The 17,733-nt window shown below is 45.9% G+C and overlaps 1 protein-coding gene across 3 annotated transcripts in view; it reads left to right on the top strand.

Moving 5' to 3' along the window:
• DOCK11 (dedicator of cytokinesis 11) overlaps positions 1-17,733 on the top strand; it is an 86,714-nt gene that overhangs the window by 17,948 nt on the left and 51,033 nt on the right. For all 3 annotated transcript variants that reach the window (XM_075162068.1, XM_075162069.1, XM_075162067.1), the window contains exons 2-14: positions 1,019-1,135; positions 1,361-1,450; positions 2,175-2,257; positions 3,418-3,487; positions 6,005-6,100; positions 9,060-9,194; positions 10,440-10,617; positions 11,068-11,147; positions 11,705-11,788; positions 13,856-13,996; positions 15,671-15,880; positions 16,263-16,385; positions 17,343-17,425. In XM_075162068.1, the coding sequence (XP_075018169.1) occupies positions 1,019-1,135; positions 1,361-1,450; positions 2,175-2,257; positions 3,418-3,487; positions 6,005-6,100; positions 9,060-9,194; positions 10,440-10,617; positions 11,068-11,147; positions 11,705-11,788; positions 13,856-13,996; positions 15,671-15,880; positions 16,263-16,385; positions 17,343-17,425 (1,490 nt within the window). The remainder of the gene's footprint in view (positions 1-1,018; positions 1,136-1,360; positions 1,451-2,174; positions 2,258-3,417; positions 3,488-6,004; positions 6,101-9,059; positions 9,195-10,439; positions 10,618-11,067; positions 11,148-11,704; positions 11,789-13,855; positions 13,997-15,670; positions 15,881-16,262; positions 16,386-17,342; positions 17,426-17,733) is intronic.

Genomic DNA, 17,733 nt, shown 5'->3' with positions numbered 1-17,733 from the left:
AACCCTGCCCGTGGCACGGCCAGGCATCAACTGCCTTGTGGTCAAAATTCAAAACAAGGCAAAGTTGATGTATCCGAATTTGCTTCCCCTTTTATTAAGACTGTTCGTAGGCAGAATCATGGGTTTGCTTTTGGTGTAAAGTTTAATTTTCACGACTGCAGTGCTAAGTGCCTGACTCTCGCTTATGAAATCTGAAGTCTAGATTGGGGCAGCTGAGCTGACGTTTTCCTACTTCAGAAGTTTGTGTTTTTCTCACGTTTTTAAGTTCTGTTTTCTGGACTTATAACACAGACAAAAATACTGCAATAGCCAACATAATGGCGTTCTCCTAATAGTTTTTACTCGTGACTGCAGGGATTTTGGAGAAGTTCATCTTGCTTCCCAGAAATGTAAGTCAGAGCAAAACCAGGCCCCAGATTTTTCCAGCCTTTGGCTGTGGCTGAGGTGTGATTTACGGAGAGGGCTTTCCTGCCTTTCCAGAGGGATGCCGCTCTTCCTTCCACGGGGCGAGATTCCTGCTCTGCAGGTCGTAGCTGGCTTGCTCTCATCTTGCCAGCCGCACGTTTCCAGAGAGAGCACGACTCTCATCAGCTCCTCGAGCAAAACCAGCTTCAGGCTGAGTGGAGCCAGTGTGGGAGGCCGTATTTCTTCTGAGCTGCTCGGATGAGCTGCTCGTACATAAAGACGCTGAAGTTTGCAGCTGTTAAAGCTGTGGCCTGTCCAGGAGGATTTCTTGCTCCATTAAGAAATTAGAGACTCTGGTTGGACCAGAGCAGCACAGTGCTTTGTTTCTTCCCATAGCTTATTACCAGGCACAAATAACTTAACCCCTCATTTCCCTCTCTGCAAAACACGCACATCGGTGGTTACCTATATCACGAGTATCAGATTGCTGAATTAACGAGCAGTCCACTGGTAACACGGTTTGAAACTGTCAGGCTACATTAGGCACAAGATATTGGTTATTTTATATATTTTATATATATGTAAATTTTATCATCTTCTATTTTTCCTGCAGGAAAAAACCAAAGTGGTTGAACCCTTGGACTATGAGAACGTGATCCTTCAACGCAAAGTTCAGATCTACAGTGATCCCCTCCGGGACCTGCTGATATTTCCGATCGAAGATGTATCTGTGAGTTTGCGCTGGCTGTTTCTCATGTTTGAGGCTCACTCATCTCCAGTCCTGCTTCCCTTGGAAAATTTCCACTGTTAACCACATGTTGATTTTGGCTGCATTACTGACACATAAAACCAAAATGACCCACTGGCGATTTGGGCCCACCACATTTATTTAAAGCAAGTATCATGGCCTGAAGACCCAGTTTGCACTGAAACCATCTTCTCTTTTTCCCTGCAGATCTCAGTCATCAGTCGACAGAGAAGGACTGTCCAGTCTACAGTGCCAGAAGATGCTCTAAAGAAAGCTCAGAGTCTCTTTGTCAAAGAGGTAGGAGCAAAAGTCCATGCATCACCTGCCTTCGGCACTTTCTCCCTTAGGCAAGATGCTCTGCTGTAGCTCCTCGTCTGCGAGGTTGCAGATCACTTGGTTTTTCCCGAGTGGGAAGCACTGGTCACTGGCAGACTGGCCGCACGAGGTAGTTCTCGCATGTGTATCTTGTGCGGTGCTTCTTTCCAGAGGGTTTTGGACGCAGACAGGGTGCGTGGCTTTGCACCGCCTGCCTGAGCTGCAAGGTGCGGGCGTGCAGCAGGGCGAGGGGTGGACTACACAGCCTGCCCGGAGCATCCTGAGTGCCACGGGTTTGTTCTGTACAGTGCTGCTCTCTAGGACCATTCCCTCCACGTGCAGTGAAACTAAATGCCAGGCGATGGTCGATGTTGAGTTAGAGGCACTACATTTCCGAGGGCAGAAAATTGATGGTTTCTGGAAAACAGTCCCCTCCCAAATCACTACTCCTTTTTTAAAGCCTTGGAACGATGTAAATACAAAATCAGTAGCTGTGTGGCAGGCCAGATGCTGTGTGCTTTTTGTCTCTCTGCTGAAAAGCTTCCTTATGAAATTCTGTATTGCAATGCAAAAGAAGTGAAGCAGCCCTGTTCATACCCTTTCCGTTTGTGCTTACCTCACCCAGCAGTCTGTAACCTTTCAGACTTGTGCATGGTTTTCTCTTCCTTGGTGTAGCTTTCAAAGAGCTGTATTGTTTTCCTTTCAGTGCATTAAAACCTACAGCTCAGACTGGCACGTGGTAAGCTACAAGTATGAGGAATACTCAGGAGACTTTCGGATGTTGCCATGGTAAGTGTCGCGCTCCCTTGGAATACTAATACATGGTCACAGGGCTGGGGTTTGATCAGGCTTAGGAGGAACAGTCTGCCCTTTTTCCTGATGCCTGCCCCACAAGCAGCCTCCCCTCCAGAGGTATGGTCACTCTGAAAGCTTGAGAGCCAGAGGCTCGTGTTATGCTGTTGTCGCTCAGCTGCATCAGGGAGATGCTGACAATATTGCCAGCATGGGTCATTACTTCACATCCTATCCACCAGCGTGCAAACAGCCCCCTCCATCTAGGATGAGGATGGACTACGGTCTGGGCACGTGGTAGGATAAATAGTGTTGCCAGTGTCTGCTCACCCCGAATCAGGAGCCTTATTGTCCCCCTGGGCTGATGTTCTCTGTGTGCTAGACACGGTGTTCCCGTGCTGAGCAGATCCTCTTTGTGCCCCCTGTCACAGAGAACTTGTCATACAACTTCTATCCGGTGGTGAGGTATCGCTATTAATGTTGGCTGGAGGGTTATGTGCTCTGAAATTCTGGGCTGTGCCAGTTCCAGTCCCAAAGCTAATCGGGTCTTTCAGATGGGTGTATAGAGCTCAGATTTCTGCTGAAAATTTTTGTTATTTTCTCAGTGGTGGTGCCTGCTCTGCTCTTGCTCTCCATGCTCCGTGCATGTCTGGACCACTGTTCAGACTGCTCGTGTGCTGGCAGCTTGTTAAATGCTTTTTCTTGTTAATTGGCTGAAATGGGTCTGTTCTGAGGATCTCGCAGGGAAGTGAAGCAGCAATGGGGCAACACTGTTAATCAAATCGTATTAAAATTTTTTAATAACCTTGCAGTCTGATCTTGCTTCTTTTTTAGCAAGATGGAAGATACACTGGCCTGCTGCATCTCTGTGTTGCATGGATGCAAGTCAGCAAAAACTCTGCAGAATCAGACAGCTAACACGGAGAAAGCTAATTACATGCTGCTTGTGCTTAATTTCCATGAAATGCACTCAAAAGTTAGCTTTCTCCAGCTGTAAGGGGCTGTAGGTCTCTTGAAACCTATCTTCTGCAGGAGGACAGTTCTGCTGTGCTCTGTAGTCTGCAGCTTGGCTATTGCTTCTGGATCCAGCATCAGCTGCTGGCTCAGAGGACCCTCGTTTCCCAGTCATTAAAAATGAAAATATGTTGTGATTTCAGCAAATCCTTTAGGCCAGACAAGATTCCAAGCCACGTGTTTGAAATTGATGAAGACTTTGAAAAGGACGAGGTAAGGAGATTTTTTTTTTTTTTTTTTTTTTTAACATGGTACTTTGTATACATTCTGCCCTTGAGGGAGTCAATTTTGTTGTTTATTGTTGGCATAGATGGGAAGCTGCACCATTTTTAGGTGCACAGCATGTTGCTTCAGGCAGTTTCAAAAGCCAAGACAGACTAGGTGAGGATAAACAATTTAAACATCTCATATAAACAATTAGCATTACTGACAAGCACAGGTAAGTCAGTTCACGATGGATTTCTACTCCTGGCAGGAGGTCAGGAGTAGAATTTATTGTTTGTCTTACACAGCATCCTGTCCTCTTGGAGGCTGTTAAGAACATATTCCTCTCTATGATCTGTTAAAAAGCAGATTTCACAAGGCAAAGTCAGAATTCAGTTCCCAGGAATGATTTTCTGGTGAGATGCTTCATACTGTGAAGATGGGACCAAAACTGAGACAGTGATTTATTTCAAAGTATGACAAGATAATCTCTTGGAGCCAAGGGTCTCCTAAATTATCTGTAAGATTAGCCGTAATATTTCTCATGGCTTTTTCACTTGAAACAGTGCAGCAATGGAAGAGAAAAAAAGGAAGACAAACAATTACTAAGTAAAATTCTTCATATCCAGAATTAAAAGGGGGCAATTTGGTTTTCAACCACCCTGCGATATCGGGGTCCTCCTCTTAAAAAGTTCTCTGCTCTGCCAGATAACCTGCAATTCTTAATCAGTCACTTCTACCCAAAATACGCACAGTGTGTCGGTCCCGTTCTGTATACACTGTGCAAATGTTTGCTTTCTCTGGAAGTTGGCGTGTTTGTGCTCAGCTGCTGCAGGGAAGGTTTGCAGCCCTGGAGCTCTTCCATGGGGGTGAGCTGGGGACTGTGACAGTTGGGACATCTCAAACCTGGTGGTCATTTTGGACGATGCAGATGCCGGGTTTCCCTGTGCATATAGCATTTTCTACAAAAGGGAGGGGTAGCATTTTTCTGTCTCAAGGACTATGTGAAGCTTAATTCACGCACGTGACATTAAGAAGTTTTAGTTTACGCTGGGAAGAGTTTAGGCGAACTGTTTAAAATCCACATGGCACCAAGATGCTGCTGCTGAGGAGCTTACAGAGGAAAAGGGAAGTTTCTTGCAGAGGTGAAGATTTGAAGGGGCTGTTTCATGCACATTTCTCACAATTGCTGTGTATGTCCCAGCACACCTCAGGTCTGGACTGGGATGGCTTCTTCGTAAATGGAAATGTATTTTCAAGTTTGGCCTTAATTTTTTTGGCTGTGTTGTTGGTTTGCATTACATCATTAACTTGAGCTGTTACCTCTTTAATGATACCTAATTTGGGCTGGAGACAGAGTTGTGCACTATGTTATCAGCACGCCTCTGAAAAAAGTAAAAGGACGAAAATATGCTATCAAAATTTGATGGAGACCTTTTTTGCTTCTGGTCAGTGTCCCAAATACTCAAACAAGTGAAGTTACGGAAGTTGGCTGTGGAAGAGTATTCCCAGTGCTTTGGCAGATATTTTGGCATTTATCTCTTTTGGCATGGCCATATCTGAAGGATTCTGTTACAGTTTCCTGATGGAGCATTTACATTAGAATTATGTAATGGAAATTCAAGTAAAAGAAATCTCTTGCTGGAAAAAAGGTGAATGATTATAAAGGAGAAATCATGGGTTGTTTTACCCAAGCAAATAAAGCATTAGACGATTTAGTTTGTCATTGGAAGTTTGACAAGAAAAGAGTGAAAACCTGCCATTTAGAATGCAGGAGACGATACAAACTACTCCCTTTGTAGCTCATCCGCAGGCAGTCCAGGTCCACCTCTGCTGCTGAGTCACTGGAAGTCCCAGGGCGAGGTTTTTTCATCAGTCTGGGATCTCATTTCCCTCCTCCCCAGCGGAGATCACAGTTAGGTATGGATGGAGAGCCGTTCTCCCCTTCTGGGACCACGGGACAGGAGCAAAGATGGAAATCCCGGCTGGTACGCCAAGAACAGCCTGGTTGGGTCACCTGAAACTTTTTGTTTTGATAAATGTGAAACAAGTCGGTTACATTTCAGCTATCGGGGTTTGGTGGTTTTCACCTAAATTTAAAATGGAGAATTGATTTATACAAAAGGAAATGACGATATAAGTCAGGAGTTCTGCATTTTGCAACTTTCTAAACAGACCATTTTGAAAATTTCCTTCTTCCCCAGGTTTTTGAAATACCGCTAAGAACCAACAGACATTTCCTCATTGCAAAATCGCTGTGCAGCTCTATCAGCGTAGATGTAATCTTTCTTTTCAAAGGTGACTCAAACTAGCTTGTTTTGCCTCTTTCTTGGAAAGAGATAACCCTGAAATTTTTTGTGGTAACACTGTACGTGCAGCTGTACGTGTTACGTGTACATTCTACCTGTTACTGTATTGCTGTAGTTAAAACAGTGTTGCTTTCCAGGGTGGACATATCCCGTGTGTCCAAGGGGAATTTTGCGTGGGAGGCAGTTCACCCGACCCCCATCTTTTGCTCTCTTTCAGGATTCCTCATCCCTGTGCTCCCAGAAGGGTGGTGTGATAAAGCAAGGCTGGCTGCACAAAGCAAATGTAAATAGCACGATCACTGTTACCATGAAGGTGAGTTTGATCCAGTGTTATGTCAATCGTCATTAAGTTTAGAGGTGAGGCACGAGATTAAGTTCAGACCACATCTCTAAAGCTAGCAGGAGTGCAACGAGTGGGTTTGTGTTTGGATGGGCATCCATCCCTCTTGTAAAGTATCCCAAGGTGGACGGGAAAAAAACCCAGTCTGGCCACAGCCTTTGACCCTTCCCTCCCCGGAATATAAGACCAATGCACTCCAAATCATGACAGGCAAGCTGAACAAAAAAGCGAAGCACGTTTGTTTTCTGAATGAGCAGCTGAGGCCCAGAAGAGGAAGGCAATTTAAATAACTGAAACAGCTGCCCTGCAAAAAAGATTTTGTGAATTGATAGTTTCCTTGCTGGTAGGAAAGGCCAGCTTTCAACTGAAATGACAAGTCTTTGCTCTAAAAGCAGGGGTGATATCACTGAGGAGATGGAGCATTACTGACCTAAAAGCAACAGCTGCATTGTCTCCTGTTCTCCGCTGTACGTGATCTGGCGTGACATTGCTTAGATTTTGCAATGGAGGTTTTTAATAGTTCCACTGCAGGTTTTTGCTGTGGTAATGAGCCCGTCTGTTGTTCCACCACGCAGCTGCCTTGTTACGGCATAGAGAGAATATTAGGGAGTTATGCTCAACTGTGCAGCTGAAGGATGGCTGCAGTGAGGCTCGCTGCTTTGTGAGGATATTAGTAAATCTCAAAAAGCTCAGTTCTGAGGCTCGATTTTAATTTCAGTTTTAAAATGACTCCTCGTCAGCTTGAATGTGGTAGACAGAACAGAGTTTTCTGATCCTCTGCTTTTCCAAGCAGCAAGGTTGAAGCCATTTCTGCTCCTGTAACTTCTGGAGGAGGTATCATACACGCTCGAAGCAGTTAGTTGGGTCCATTCTTGGCTGAGCCTCTTGTGGTACTGTTGGCCTCAGTGCTCAGCACCTCAGACTGGCTTCAGTTCGATTAATAAGATCCACAGAGTCTCTTGTGAAACTCAGAAATCAAAGTACTGAAAATCAGTAGCCATTTTCTGAGCTGGTCCTGGTCACTTCTGTGTCTTACAAAACACGTCCTAAGGCATGTGTGAGAAATCTGAGGACTTTGAATGTCTTCAGCCTTATCACCACTTTGAGAAGCCGCTGTGCTATTGCAGAAGCAGACGTGCCCATCTTTTGAGTGCTGGTTCTTTCTTTGCTGTGATGTGCTCACACTGCTGCTAAGCATGGGCAGAGTGTATTTCGTGGAGAGCCAGCCCATGAGCAAACTGTAATTAGGCTACAGCTGCCAACCTTTATTCCAGAGTAACCTTTCCTTTGCAGAGAACTTCCTTGGTTTGGCCCAGCACTCTTGCTGTCTGTTTTGCAGCGTGTCAGTATGCTGCACTACAACCATGGTGTCAAGATTCTCTCTCTTTCTTTCTTTCATCTCTGCCCAAATGGACTTCCCCAGTTCTCTAGCCATCCCTCTGCAATTGCAACGCTCGCCATCAGTGTCTGTAGCCTGATCAGAGGGGATGTTCCCTCTGCTCCTAGGTTTATAGTATTCGTTTCAAATGATCATAGTCTTCTGACAGTTCTTTCTGACAGCAGTGCTTACAAGGGAGGGAAGATCATAGGAATAGTGTTTGCTGCTTGCTTCTGCATCTCCTTTTCAACAGAATTCAGAAGATGCAAATGGTGTAGCATGAAATCCACGAAGGATATCAACCCTGTAATATGTAGAGGGAGGTCTATCATGGGTTTCTGTAGCATCCACTCTCAAAGTTTCTGAGATTGATTCAGTGAAGTGCTAAATCAGTGTTTAAGCTGGCTTAACGCTTAGCATACTGAGATTTCCATGTATTTTTACGCTTTGTTGAACTAAGGTTTAGTTAAACCTTGTAAAACTTAAAGCTCGACACCCCTTGGAGCATCTTTACAGCTAACAACTCATCTAAATGATGCCAGAGGTTACCTTTCAGAGGGCACAATGCTCCCTTCCAGTTCTGTGCAAGTGAGCGGTTTTATTGAACATGTGCTAGTGTCAGTAATGATGGGAGCAGGAAATTACTAGTAGTCTCCCATCTGGGATGAAAAATTCATAGATCTTCCAGTTATGCAGAACCGTGGAAATACTCACAGTGCCGCTTGCCCCGGCTTCCTTCATGATTGTCGGAACACAGATATCCAGCAACTGTGACATGCACCCTGCTCCTTACAGACCTGACAGCATGTGGTGCTACCATAATTGCTGCCAAAATGTTCTCCAGAATTATAGTCTAGTGCCTTTTGGCTGACAAACATGAAGGAAGATGTTCTGAGATACTGGAGAGCTTTTTTTCATAAAAATCAGTAGCCCAAACATAGGAACACTTCTCCCTGATGTACTGCTTTTTGAGGTGAGAATTGAACACTAAGCCAAAGCCAGTTCATGAAAACAGGTTTGTATTAAAAAAAAAAAACCAAACCCACAAAAAAACAAGGAGTTGAATGGATTACAGTGTCCCTTGGTTTGCATTTTAGTGCTAGGAATTTCCACATGTCTGTTCCAAAGTCTTCCGGAGAATTGCTTTGTAATTCTAACTGAGGACTTCATCAAAAAGGCTCTGGAAATACCTGCTCTAGGGTGGGATGAATCTTCAAGCGATGCGCTGATCTGAATTTACTGTGCAGCATTACTTTGTAAACATAAATGAGGCTGGAGCCAGCTGAGAGACAAGCTGGAAGCCCTGGGGCTTTGCTTTAGATGGGCAAACTTATAATAACAACAAGGACATTAAAATTAAAGAAGATGATGAAATCTGTCTTTATAAAAACAAGTCATATTCAAAGGGGTGAATCTGCAACACACTAGGGTCGTCAGTGTTTCTTGTTACAGTATTTTCTCAATGGCAGGAGGGCAGATACTGAAACTGTGGCTGTGGTTTGTGATATACAACAGAGTGAATACTTGAATGAGCAAGACTTCGTACTTTTGCAGGTATTCAAGAGGAGGTATTTTTACTTGTCACAACTCACAGATGGCTCCTATATTCTTAATTCCTACAAAGATGAGAAAATTTCAAAAGAATCCAAAGGCTGTATTTTCTTGGATGCTTGCAATGACGTTGTTCAGGTAGGTGTGCTTTCTGCATGGCTGTACATGGGGTTATGCATTGCTAGCTCCGAGACAGGCATGCTCTCTTGAGGTCTGTGCCATTGAGGGGCGAAGGCATGGATTTACCAACTAACCCAGAGCTGGTTTGCTCTGTCAGCTAATCTGATTAAAAGGCAGGCAAGGTGTTTCATAAAGGTGCCATGCTTTCGGCCAGGAAGACAGCAAGTGGAAGAACTGCTGTCAGAGTAATATGGAAGCATTTCATCGTTACCTCATCTGCTGTCTCCCTGCTCTGTCCATCTCCTTTACCTGGTTATCGTAGGTCAGGTGCCTTCCAAGACACCCTGAGGGTTGAAGCCGGTAAGTAATTGGTGTGACTTAGTCTTGGGCACCTTCCTCCTCTGTTTGCTGCTCACACCAGCTTCTTGTTTCTTAAGTTACATCCCGATAAGTCCATGCAAACATGCAGCCCTTTGGGACTTATGACCTGCAAAGGGCTTGTAAGGTTTTAGGAGCAGGTATTTGTACAGGGCTTAAACCTGGGTTTGCTTTGTTATGCTGAGAGTGAAGTGCAGCAGTGGATTGCTGCTGTGCCTTCTGCCGTTGCTGTCTCTGCAGAAGCTTCAAGCACTGAGTGTGGTGGAGCTGGTACAGGGCAGCTTAAATTACTCCGGCGGTTTGCTTCAGCATGGATGAGTCAGAGCTGCGCGTTTCCGTTTATCTTTCTGAACAAGTAAAAGCAGTAGTGCACACGCCTCCATGATGTACAGCATGTACTTCCCAAGTTGCATCAGATTTGCCTTGGCTTCTGGTTGGAAAATGCTGTTTAAAGGCCAGCAGAGCTCAGAAAAGTTGCATTGAACCACTTGCTTTTAAGATAGATGCCTCTAATTGTCCTGGAGTGCGAGGTTACTTACTGTGTCAGACAAATCCAGTTCCTGGCTTCTCTGGGTAAATATTAAAGGTCCGATGACATAAGAAGGCGCTTGCTCCTGCTCCTCAGTGCAATGTCTGTGGCTCAGTCTGGCTTTCTTCTGCTTTCAGAGTAGCTGGCAACCGTGGAGCTGCGTGCTGCTTGATCGCAGCCGTGAAGCCCTTTGTGATTACTGCAGGAGAGGCGCTGTGTCAAGGAGGGTGCTTGCGTTGTATTTCGTGGTATTTCAGTTCAGGATGCTTTCACAGAGAGGAGCCTTACGGCAGGTGCTGTGCTGAGTCGTTGAGGAAAGTGTAATACAAATCTTGTTCTTTCTTGGTTTTGTTCAGTGTCCTAAAATGCGCCGTTACGCATTTGAACTCAAGACAATAGACAAGTACAGCCACTATCTTGCAGCTGAAACTGAGCAGGAGATGGAAGAGTGGCTGGTAACTCTGAGAAAGATCATTCAGAGCAATACCGAGAGTTTGCTGCAAGAGAAGAAAGATACTGTGGAATCTGCGCAAGGTCAGTTTGTAAATAAACACCTACCTTCACCCTTCTCCAGCAGGATGCAAGCAGTGTGCCTGGAGAAGTGTATACTTTTCTTTCTGGATTAATAGCAAGAATTGTGGCTGACACATGATATCGCGCAAAAGGGCTTAGTATAATGGAGACAATAGTCTGGGGAATAAAAGTGGAGGGAAACGTGACCCTTCCTCTGGATGGGAAATCCATGGCAAAGTTTCAAGACTCCTGGAAAATTGGCTCTGTGCTGAAGTTCTGCTTTGGAAAGACCTAGCAGGCTGTAATAGTACTCTCTGGTACTAGTAATGTATGGAAAAATCTTACTCCTGAGGAATGGGAAAGTCTCCATAAACTGTTTCTGTGCTATTGTAAGCAAATATTGCAGGATGCTCTCTGGCCGGGCGGTGCTCCTGCAGTTGTTTTGAACATCTGGTTTTTGTGTCCTTGCAGATGATGAATCAAGCACGCAGGGAAAATCAGAGAACATCCTGGAGAGCCTGGAGAGAAGCATGCATCCGGAGCTGATGAAGGTACCGTGTTTGCAGAGATGGCTCTCCCAGCCCATAGCTAGTTCTCTCCACCATGTCTGTAAAGGGCGTTTTCCACTTTCTGTGTCTTCAGCTCTGGGGGAGCTGGGCAGGCACCAAGTGCTGCTGGGGTCTCTGTTATCTCATCTGCCTGCCATGGAGCTCCATGGTTTGAGGCTGCACGCTCCACACCTCCAAGTGTGGGGCCCCTAAGGAAGAACCAGACTTAGAGCAAATGAAGGGCCGTGGTGGTCGGTACTGCTCATTCCTGCTCAGCAGGGGTGACCATCCTGGCCGAGGGGTAGTTAGGTGACAGCCACCTCCTATGTGATCCAGAGTGGGGTTGTCTACTTCTGCCTGCTCTCTCATTTGGCAGAGCCACATCGCTTTACTGTCATTGCACCGTGTTGGTGACTATAGCTGAGAAGCCTTGCATCGTCTCATGTATCACGAAGGGAACCTGAAAAATATTTATTTTGTTTTGCTTCCGTTCTTTCCAAATAACAAATGTTTGCCTCTGTGTGGCCAGGCAGTAATATCAATGCTTTCCTTTGTCCTAGTATGGAAGAGAAACAGATCAGCTGAACAAACTGAGCAGAAATGATGGAAGACAAAACCTCTTTTCTTTCGACCCAGAAGTCCAGGTAAACATTCCCATGTTTGCAAATGTCAGGTTTTGCTCTCTGTAAGAGCTCTCTTGGTGTTCCCGTTGTTCCTGTTCCCTTGCATGGCCACCGCGTTCGCCTGCAGCGGCAGGGTGTTTTTCAGTGGATTGGAGAACAGAAGCGCAGCCCGTGTCCCTGTCAGTGAGAGCTGAACAAGATGTCAGTGCTCAGGTGATACCCAAATAAAGGGAGGACTCGCAGCAGCCCCACACATGGCCTCCCTCCAGCTTTGCTGGCTTCTGTGGTGCATCTTGATGTTGCTGGATTTCAAACCCATCATCTGGGCCTCTGGGAGGTTCTCATGGTTGCAGAAGCAGTAGAAGTGGTATTGCAAGGACACCTGCAACGCTGCGTGGGCTCAGCATGTCTGGACTAGGGAGCAGTGATGTTAAAGACCATGATAGGGGTTTACAGTCTTCAGGGAGTTTTCAAATGTAGGGGACATACAAACAGAAAAAAACACCCCATGATGTTCTAATGCACCGGAGTAGGGTTTCATTGACTATTGTCAATTGTCAACTATTGTTTTCTTCTCGGCTTTGACGTCTTTGCTGAGCTGTCTGCCAAGGTCCAGGTGTGGGATTTCAGTGGAATGAGCTGCAATTGTTAACACAGTTTTAAAGAATTGTTCCAAGTTATTTCATAGTTTCTGGTTCTCCTTCTGGCATGCTTTGGCTTGTTCACACCTGTGAAAAAGAACACTCTGGTTTAACAAGGAAATGTAGTTAGTCTTTAAAAGGTTTAGTTGTACAAAATGAGCTTTTCTCTTGGCAGTTTTTTAAGGTCTTTAACATGAAGAAGATAAGCATCCAGGAGGCTTTTTTTTTTTTTTTTAAAGGAGTTTTGAGAAGTTTCCTATATTTCTAGTCAGATAACAAAAATGGAAGTATTATTCAGTGCAGAGCATCTAAGATATCTTTTTTTACCTAACCAAATGGTTAGGCTGAATTCACTGCCCTCCCTCTATAACCAGAGCTTTTCATTCTGGTGTGAGTCAGTCAGACCTGCTATAACACTGGGCATTCAAAGTCACTGCCCCAGTCAATGCTGGTGCGTACGTGCATGATTGTATGCCTGGTGCAAAGGAAACTGGGAACGGGAACATATACCTGCGACGTACTTTCCTCTTTGAAAGGAAATAGGGGAAACAATGGGAAGAGTTTGCCAGAATCGGATTAACAATTGCAGCCTATTTTGCTGAAATTACTTGATCGTGAGATATCAACGCCCTAAGTTTGGCATGCAGGTTTCTGCAGGATTTGAGGGGGAAGAATGAACAGGACTGTGCGAGACTGTTACTGAGAGATGTGCTGATATGTAGGGGTGTTTGGCAGCTCTGTGTCCCCAGTGCCCGGTGTGATGGGTATGGTGAAGGCTGCGGGTCCTTATCTGGCTGATGGTATTCTGATTGCATACGTGTCTGCTCTCTGGGAAGGGCGGATATCGAGGCACAGACCAGGCATGGGTATTCTGGGTTATGAAGGAGGTGATTATAATCAAGGCTGTTTGGATTTCCCAGACGGCTCTGCAGACAGTCTTTGTTGTTTCTAACCATGCCGGTTATTGCTGTGCGTCTAGAAATGCCTTCCAGTTCAAGATGTTGTTCACGATCCCAACAGCGTGTGCCTTGTCTCTATTTCAGGCACAGGGACATCTCTTAAGCTAGTCAAATCTTCAGAGTGGAAGATACTTTTCTGAGTGTAACGACGGCTTATATTCCACTTTCTTCCCCAAGCTCTAAATGGTGTTTGGGAAGATCCCCAGGGTTACAGCAAAGCAGGAAGGAACTGAAATCATACTGAGGTTTAGTTTTCTGTGCTCTACAAACCAGATTGCTAAAAATTGATACATCCCCATTAATTCATGTCTTGAACACATTTGTGTAACATCACCAAATGGCACTCATTTGTGAATGTCTTGTACCTTTTGTACCACTTTAAAATAAAATTTGGTTAAGATAGCATTGGCTGTAATGTGATCCCTTAACATTATTCAGGGGGTTATTTTCTTTTTTAATGAGACCAGATTTGTTTGTTTGCTGTCTAGAGGCTAGACTTCTCGGGGATCGAGCCAGACGTGAAGCCATTTGAGGAAAAGTGCAGCAGGCGCTTCGTGGTGTGCTGCCAAGACTTCTCCCTCAACCTCCTCGCTCAGCTCAGCGACAAGTCGGAAGGAGGACCCACCAACGTAAGGAGAGCTCTGGCATGTCCAGCTTTGTCTTCTTTCTCCTCACTGGCAACAAAAACCCTCGGCAGATTAATCTGAGTGGATAAAAACATCCCATTTTGCCGTGAGCTCTGATGGGACCTGGGCAGGTGGTGGCTGTTGGCCCAGGGTCATTGCAGGATTTGTCTGCCTTGGTATTTTGATGTTCCAAAAATGCGTTTGGGGACAGGGTCTGTCCTGATGTGCCTCAGCCTGCCAGGAACTGGGACTGCTGGGAAACCAGCGGTTCAGAGGCATAGGGAATGGGGAGCATGTGTCTGCTACGTTCTGGGTCCCTGTGAAAGTCCTGTTGGTAAATGATTAAGCTCCATCTCCAAACCACTCACTGCTGCGTTTTATTTCTTTTCCCCTGATGGGAGAGATTTCCCTGTTCTGAAACCTTCTTCTGACTCCCAGCTTAACTGTATTCACAGCCACTTTATTATATGCATTTGTTATTGTGCCAAAGTTGTGCCTTAGCCTAAAAAGCTCTTCCTTGTATTTTCTGAGCCTCTGATGTCTGTAGACAGCTATTACCTCTTCCTCAGCCTTTGTTCTGCAAGGCTGAACAGACCAGGCTCCTCCAGTCTTTCCTCCCAAAACATAATCCCTATTATCATGTCCTGCGTTTGCTCTGGCTGGAGTCAAGGCTTTATGCAAGGGTGCCAGAGCAGCAGATAGCATCGCCGGGAGGCAGCACTGGCACTGACCGATCTCTGCTGATGGTGCTTTGTCTGATGCCTGTTAGAATTGCAAAGGCTGCCCTGTGATGGTTTCATCTTGGCAGCTCACAGGTAGTACACCAGGCTCATCCTCCTCGGTAACTCCCAGCAGATGAATGTGTTGCTGATAGCAGAGATGCTTGTTATTCATTGTTAATCAGGCCCAGAGTCAGACCTAATCAGCACATTTTTAGTATTGATGTAAGGCCTCCAAGTTATGCTGTAACGTCTCGGACACACTACAGTCTTATCCTTAGGCTTTTGCTTTTATCTTTACATGGACGCATGCCTGCTAGGATCTTTGAATTAAAAATACATGGAATTGTTGCCACTTGCCTTGTGCTGTCAAGGTCAATAGCTACGAATGACTTGGCAGATTTTGCACACGCAGTTCCTCAGCAGTGTTAGCCTTGATTTGAGCTCTCGTGGCTGGGAGAGCCAACTGTGCTCCTGTGCCGCCCGGCATACAGCAGCTGAGGAACATTTTGAGTGTCTTGCAGAGCTGATTGACTTTGGACAATAAGTGAAGTGGTCTTTAGCATGTGAACATAAACATTCTGAAGTTGATTTCTTTCTCATTGCAAAGATAAACAGCTCTAACTGATGGATTGGGGTCGTCTTTTCTTCCTAACTTCATAGTTTATAATTTATATAAAAAACCCTATGGATTTCATTCATTATATGCCATTGATGGTTTTAAAGTAGCTTTGTTCAAATTGACTAGATCAAAATGCAAGAAGATGTAGGAAAAAAAAGGTTTTATGTATTTATAAAGCAAATAAACACGGATTATCTGTAAGAATTCTGTAGAATGCTGATGTACAAAACTAAAGGAACAAACGGATGCAAACCTAGCAGGGAAGGCAATGCATGTGAATAGCCTTGAGCCTGTACCATGCATTTTTTTGACACATGTATTCAATCAAATTTCCAGGTTGAGCCCTTTTTCCTAAGCTTGGCATTATTTGACCTGAAAAATAATTGCAAGATTTCAGCTGACTTCCACGTGGACTTGAACCCTCCGTCTGTCCGTGACATGCTGCTGGATAACTCTGCGTGCGGAGCGGAGGGCACCAAAGGACGATCGCCGGGCGAGAGCCTTGTGCATGGAGTCCCTGAGTCTTGCCTGCGCTACATAAAACGGGTGAAGAACTGACCTTCTCCTCTCGTTCTGTATCTCCGTTGAGGCTGTGGCTGTTCAGTAGCGTTGCGGTGTGGTGTTATCCACTGTGTGGAGAAGCAGAAGTCAGCTTTTCTCTTGAGCTGTGGGGTTTTGTCGTGTTTTGGTCAGTGTCTCAAGCTGATTACCACTTCGGGCTCACTGGCAGTGATAGGCAAAGCACCAGGTAGAGTTTTTTGTGACTTGACCATGCTCAAGCCTTGTGAGCCCCATGGCCCACCCATAGCAGCAACCAGAGCGGGGTCTGTGTGGGTTGTGAGAGGGGACAGCGAGATGATTGGGGCCAAACCCAGCAGTGCAGGTAGGGTGTCCTGCTCTCTGACAGCCTACTGTCTATCTATTGCAGGGGGTTTTCTCCGTGACCGACCCACACGTGGAGATCTTCCTGGTGGCCCGCGTGGAGAAGGTGCTGCAGGGCAGCATTACGCACTGTGCAGAGCCGTACATGAAAAACTCGGACCCGGGGAAGGTATTGGATGGGGCCGTGAGAGTATTTGCTTAGTGATGCTGTCTGCTGCTGCGGGGAGTAGTGTGGTGTGAAACATGGGTTGTTTCTGCTGCTCTTTAGCTGCTTTCTGGCAAATACTGGTCTTCATCATTCTGCTACTTACGCTGTTCCCCTGGAAGGAGGCAGAGGATTTTAGAAAGATCCAAGCAGCTGGGGCAGGGGGACCTTTCCCCGTTACACTTCAACAAGGCAAAGCCTGGGCTGGCAGCAAAAAAGTGGGACGCTTCATCCCCAGAGAAAGGGGCTGCACTGCTACATGGTGCTACACACAGTGTCTTGGACTGGTCCGGGCTCACACCGTCTGGGAACAGCAATGTTTTAGTAGCAGCAGAACATGGGCTTCACCCTTTATTCTGCTCGCACTGCCTCTTCTTGTTCCGTGCAGAGTGCCATGATGATATGGGGCAACTTATGCAAAGGGTGGTCATTGTCCTGGTCCTGCTGGCGTCAGTCTCTGCATGCCAGGTGGAGCTGACGCTGCCTTGCTGCAGCCAGTCAAAATTAGTCCCTGGAAAATCAGTGTATGGAAAATCTGGTGTGTGATGGCATTCCCTCGGCACACTTTGTAAACCTGTACAGATGAGCCAATTACAGTCAGTTTTGGAAAATAACTACTAATACCCTTTGGAAAATAAAATACTAATACCCTGACAGTTTAATGCAGAATCAAGGGGAGTTTTAATATGACTGTGCCCACAACATGTTGGCTATTGCTTTACAAAAGTAATAAATGTGCACGGTGTGAAGTGACAGGGATGTCTATCGACTGTTTCGGCGACTGTTGTGCTGTGTGCCTGAGGAGCTGTGCGTTGTGGGGTACGGAAAGTTTCTTCTCCCTGGAGAGTGCAGCGCTCTGTACTCCTTTTCCAGGGCAGCATGGAAGCCGTGGCACACGCTAACCTCTCTTGTGTTTTGCAGGCTGCCCAGAAGGTCCATAAGGTGGCCAAGCAGGTGTGCAGCCGTCTGGGGCAGTACAGGATGCCCTTCGGCTGGGCTGCCAGGTTAGTCACCTCGGAGTGCGCTTCGGCCAGGGCGGGAGCTGCTGCTGCGAGTTATCCAGGAGACGATCCGGCCGAGAGGGCGAAGGGCCAAGCGACTGAAGTCAGTGAAGTCGCAGCCGAGGGCAGAATCTGGCTCCGATTCCCAAGACAGAATGGGGATTGGCCTGAAATGCTCTATCTAGAATTAGAAACAAAATATTAAAAAGTAAACAGTGCTGGGAAGACAGTAACCTTCCTGCTGACCTGTAGCTACTGCTGTCAGGGCAGAACATTCCTGGGGATGAATTACCCCATACCGTGCTACTGCG

The sequence above is a fragment of the Calonectris borealis genome, chromosome 13 (genome assembly GCF_964195595.1).
Source record: "Calonectris borealis chromosome 13, bCalBor7.hap1.2, whole genome shotgun sequence".
Taxonomy (NCBI): domain Eukaryota; kingdom Metazoa; phylum Chordata; class Aves; order Procellariiformes; family Procellariidae; genus Calonectris; species Calonectris borealis.
The sequence above is the reverse complement of the archived record's forward strand: the minus strand, read 5'-3'. Positions and strand labels throughout refer to the sequence as shown.